This window comes from Tachypleus tridentatus, chromosome 9 (assembly GCF_004210375.1).
Source record: "Tachypleus tridentatus isolate NWPU-2018 chromosome 9, ASM421037v1, whole genome shotgun sequence".
NCBI classification, from domain to species: Eukaryota; Metazoa; Arthropoda; class Merostomata; order Xiphosura; family Limulidae; genus Tachypleus; species Tachypleus tridentatus.
The window spans coordinates 140,216,752-140,222,751 of NC_134833.1; the positions used below are offsets into that span (position 1 = coordinate 140,216,752).

At 31.4% G+C, this 6,000-nt stretch overlaps 1 protein-coding gene across 1 annotated transcript in view; it reads left to right on the top strand.

The window, feature by feature from the left end:
* Window positions 1-3,186, top strand: part of LOC143226518 (sodium/potassium/calcium exchanger 4-like) — a 94,358-nt gene extending 91,172 nt beyond the window's left edge. The window contains exons 16-17 of the mRNA XM_076457554.1: window positions 284-349; window positions 1,062-3,186. Coding sequence (XP_076313669.1) covers window positions 284-349; window positions 1,062-1,208 — 213 coding nt within the window. The 3' untranslated portion in view covers window positions 1,209-3,186. The remainder of the gene's footprint in view (window positions 1-283; window positions 350-1,061) is intronic.
* The last annotated feature ends 2,814 nt before the right edge of the window (window positions 3,187-6,000 follow it).

Sequence of the window (6,000 nt, forward strand, 5' to 3'; positions counted from 1 at the left end):
GCATGTTTGGTGTGACGGGGATTCGAATCCGCGATCCTCCGATTACGAGTCGAATGCCTTAACCACCTCGTCATGCCAGGCAGTTGTACAGTCTAAAGACTTCTAATATTAAAACTGGGTTTCATGACTGGTGTGGGACATTTATAGGTTTGAGCTTAACAATAAATAAACAAACAAAACCAACAAGTGGGTTGATATTATTTGTCAAATGATTCATCTTAAGTTTTGAAATTTTTTCAATTATTGTATTGAATATTCTTTATAGTCCTATCTTAACTTTCAGGCAAAAATCGACAGCAAAGGATTGGTATATTCAGTAGTGCTTCTATTCCTGACGATCATTATTACGGTAAGAAAAAGTTATTTCCTTAACAGTAAAACTTTTTAGCTCAGTTTATATTATTATCTTTTTTAAAAAAAAGTGTTACTCTTTAACAAAACTGATGTATTCTACATGCTAGTTTCAATTAGAAACTTAAAAACGAATTATTCTAATTATACTGTATCTTTTGGACACAAATATATTGTCAAAATGTTGTGTTTTTAAAGAGAGTTATAACCGACTTCTCTAAAATAACACCTCCAGTGTGTTACACCTTTTACTCAATATTGTATAATAGTAATAATATGTTGACTACAAGAAGCCAGTTAAATCTTAAACATTAAGTTAGAATACTTACCATTTCAACAGTTTCGTTGTATAAAACTAGGCGAAATATTGATTAATTTTATATTATGATGGTTAGGCTAAGCGTTTAATGTTACAATTGCATATAATGTTGATTACCTTTGACCAAGTGTGGAGCCTGCAAATAATTTAAGCGAATATTAACAGAGTATTTTTAACACGCGTTTTCATGTTTTGAATTTTAAGACTTATCTGAAGAACGTTTCTAGAAGGAATGATTTGGTTTATTTAGAGATGCAAGCTTTTTATTTACTTGTTCTTGTTTTACACAAAGTTACACAGAACTATCTGATTTCTGTACCTCCGCTGAGAATCGAACTGCAGATGTGAGCATTGGAATTTTTATTTAAAAAGTTCGTTGTTTTATCTGTAGATTTATGGAATTTACAAGAGCAACTGGCAGCTTACAAGACGACTTGGGATGTTGGCACTGGGAGTTTATTTTATTTTCTTGTTTATATCCATTATGTTAGAGTTTAACGTTGTTGGCAGATTTAACCCACTGATGTGTCCCGAGTGACCTCAGTAAAACCATAGTTACATTTTTTCTTACATTCTTACTTGTACTTATTCAAGGTTTAACTGCTTGTAAACTTTTTCTTTTCCATGTAAGTCACATTTTTCGATAGTTGTTACAATGACTTAGTTCTTAACATCAAGTTCTTGGAAGGATTTGTCTTCAATGAATAATTAATCCGACTTACTTAATTCAGTTATTATTGTTTCTGGACGAGCTCTGCTCTGAAAAGACGTTACATCAATAGAACTATAGACCATTGTTCAGATGCGGAAAACAGAACTATAGACCATTGTCCAGATGTAGACAACCTTTTATTAATCCCATCGAGTTTGTTTGTTTTTAAATTGGTTTCCAAGTTACTCCAACAAAACGGCCAGTAATTGTTCTTAATCCACGCTTTTCTATTAACAAACTATGCTGTTAGGTAACATTACATCAATAGCACTATGACCGTTGTCCAGATGTGGACAACATTTTTTATTTCATCAACGTTTCTTTTAAGTTCTTTGTTTCCAAATTTTCTGACAAAACGGCCATTTAATGTTGTTGATACACGATTTTCTCTTGACAAACTATGCTGTTAGGTAACATTACATCAATAGCACTGACCGAAACACAATATAAACAACACTACGACCATTCTCTAGATGCGGACAACCAGTTCGTTTTTTTTTTTTGTATTTTTAACTTGATTTCCAAATTACTATAACAAAAAAGGTCAATAAATGTTCTTGCTTTACTCTTTTCTAACAAATGTTCAGCTTACTAATGATGTCAGTTGTTCGTATGAGCTAAAACCCACTTAATTGTGTGTAAAAGTGGTTAATAATTTGTTACCATGGTTTGCCCTCTATACAGTATTACTAAACATTATCAAGTCAAAGTTATCCAGAAATGATTATTGTAAACAGAACTATTACGATTTTGTTGTTTTCTGTTATCCGTGTTTGTCGTAATTCCCAGCCATAACAGCGTTTCGTTTACAGCATAAATATCTGTCATTCGGACAGTTATAACGAAATTCGATGAAAAGAGATAATTATAATAATTAAGCAAGTTTGTATTAGCATCGTAACCTTGAAGATTTACTGTTAAGCCAATGTGGGTGGAAGCAAGTGAAAATAGAAGGATAAATGTGGGTGAATAATAATCACATTCATGCCTCTTATGTAAATTATTGTTTTAATGTCTATGTGTAAAAATAATTATTTCCATGACCGCAAACAATACCAAACAAAATACGTATATATATATATATAGTAGTCTTTAGAAAAAAATTATTGTAGCTCATAGTTGTGGTGGTTGTTCAGATCAGTAGTGCGCAAAATTTTTATGGCATTGCTTTTTCAAACACGTGTTATATAGCGCCTTCTACCTCGTGCTTCGTATGAACTACTTGTTAATGTATTGTATATTCCATCTTGCCAAAATAATTACTATTACTGTGTTACGTAAGGTAGCAATATTTGTATCTTAGTCTTAAACTTTCTTCTTTTTACATTTGTACTTTCAGACATAATTTATATGTTCATATAGTCATAGTTGTGCACCCCATGGGTTTAGAAGAATAATAACCACCTCCATGAACAGTTATCTATATTGAATTATGTTATTGCATTAATAACTGTTTCTTGAAATACTAATGACGTTTAGGGGTATTCTCTATGATAATATTAATCGCCATTATTAACACCTGTCTACAATAATAGTGATCACGTTTATGGGTGTTGTATTTTAATAATATTGATCACTATCATTAATATCTGTATAATACTAATATTATTAACACACGTCTCCAGTAACAGTGATCATGTTTGTGTGTGTTGTCTATAATAATATTAATCACCATTGTTTACATACTCCTGCAGTAACAGTGATCATGTTTGTGTGTGTTGTCTGTAATAATATTAATCACCATTGTTTACATACTCCTGCAGTAACAGTGATCATGTTTGAGGGAGTTGTCTATAATAATATTAATCACCATTGTTTACATACTCCTGCAGTAACAGTGATCATGTTTGTGTGTGTTGTCTATAATAATATTAATTACCATTATTAACACATTACTAAAGTAATAGTGATCATTTTTGTGTGTGTTGTCTATACTAATGGGCAGTTATTAATACACGTCCACAGTAATACTGATCATGTTTGGGGGTGTTGTCTATATTAATATTAACCACCGTTATAACACCTCTCTACAGTAATAGAGATCGTGTTTAAAGTGTTGTATTTTAGCGATATTAATTACCATTATTAACACTTGTCTGCAATAATAAGCATACCGTTTATGGATGTTTTCTATCATATCATATAATATAATATAATAATATGAATGAATATCATTCATGCTTATCTACAGTAATACTGATCAAGTTTATGTGTGTTGTCTACAGCAATATTAATCACCATCAATAACACCTGTTTACAATAACAGTGATCATAATTTTGAATGTTTTATAAAACTATATCAATCACCATCAACAGCAGCTGACTACAGTAATAGTAATCAAGCTTATGTGTGTTGTCTACAACAATATTAATCACCATCAACAGTACCAGTCAACAATAATAGTGATCATACTTATAAGTAACGTCTATAACAATATTTAACACCGTCATTAAAACCTATCTACAATAACAGTGATTATACTTATGGGTGTTGTCTATAACAATATTAATCACCACCAACAGTACCAGTCAACAATAACAGTGATAATACTTATGACTGATATGTATAACATTATTAATAACCACCAACAGCAACTGTCTACAGTAACAGTGACGAGACATATGGCTGGTGTCTATAACAGTAATAATCTCCATCAACAGTACTTGTCTACAGTAGCATTGCTCATAGTTATGGGTGTTGCCCATAACAATGTTCATCACCATAAAAAGCACCAATCTACAACAACACCTATCTACTTATGAGTATTGTCTATAAGGTTACTACTGATGATCAATAACAGATGTCAACAATAATAGTGATCATACATGAGAGTTGTCTATATCAATATTAATCACTGTCAGTAACACCTGCCTACAGTAATAGTGAACATACTTATGGTTGTTGCCTGTGACAATGTTCATCACCATTAACAGCACCTGTCTACTATAACAGTTATCATACACGAGTGTTTTCTATAACAATATTAATCTCCATAAATAGCGCCTCTCTCAATAATAATGACCATATATATGAGTGTTGTCTATAATAATATGAATAACCAAGACAACACCTGTCCACAATAACAGTAATAATACTGATGGGTATTAGCTATAATAATTATAATCACCTGTCCATAATAACAGTTGTGATGGTTATTGGTGTTGTCTATACCAATATTAATCATGACTACAATAACAGTCATCATACTTATGAGTGTTGTCCTTAACAATATTAATCACCATCAACAGCACCTGTCTACTTATGAGTGTTGTTTATAACAATTCTAATCACCATCAATAACAGCTATCTAAAAACAGTGACCATATTTATGAGTGTTGTCTATAACACTATTAATCACCATCAACAGCACGTCTACTATAACAGTTGTGATGGTTATTGGTGTTGTCTATACCAATATTAATCACAATCAACATCATCTGTGCACAATAACAATGATCATATATATGAGTGTTATCTTTAACAATAATAATCACAGTCACTAACATATGCCCTCAACAATGTTGATCATATATATGGATATTGTCTATAACAATGTTTATCACCATCAAAAGCACCTATATACAATAACAGTGATCATACTTACAAGTTTTATCTATAACAATAATAATCACCATCAATAACACCTGGCGACAATATCAGTGATCATATTTATGAATGTTGTCTGTAACAATATTAATCACCATCAACAGCACCTGTATACAATAACAATGATCATACATATGAATGTTGTCTATAACAATATTAATCTCCAATAACAACACCTGTACACAATAACAGTGATCATATTTATGGGTAATGTCTATAACGCTATTAATCGCAATCAATAGCACCTGTCTACAATAACAGTGATCATACTTACAAGTGTTATCTATAACAATAATAATCACCATCACAGGACCTGTGTAGAATAACTGTGATCATACTTACAAGTGTCATCTGTAAAAATATTATTCACCATTAACAGCACCTGTCTACAACAACAGTGATTATACTTATGGGTGTTGTCTATAACAATATTAATCTCCATCAGTAACAGCTGTCTACAATAACAGTGATCATACTTATGGAGATTCTCTATAACAATATTAATCTCTGTCAGTCACAGCTGTGTACAGTAACAATGATCATACTAATGGATGTTGTCTAAAACAATATTAATCTCCGGCAGTAACATCTATCCACAACAACAGTGATTATACTTACAGATGTTGTCTATAACAATACTAATCTCGATCAGTAACAGGCGTCTACAATAACAGTGATTATATTTATATGTTGTCTATAACAATATTAATTACCAACAACAGCACCTGACTACAATAACAGTGATTATACTTACATGTTTTCTCTATAACAATATTAATCACTATCAACAGCACCTGTCTACAATAACAGTGATCATATTAATGTCTGCTGTTTGTGTATGAGAGGTATCCACCTCTGTAACAACTGCTTGTAATAAATCATGCTTCTGAATGTTCTATATAAATTATCTTGATGAGCTATTGTTTACAGTTTAACACTTCTACAGATGAACATCTTTTTGAATATTGATCATATCTACAAACTACTATTTACACAAACTGTGATCAATAT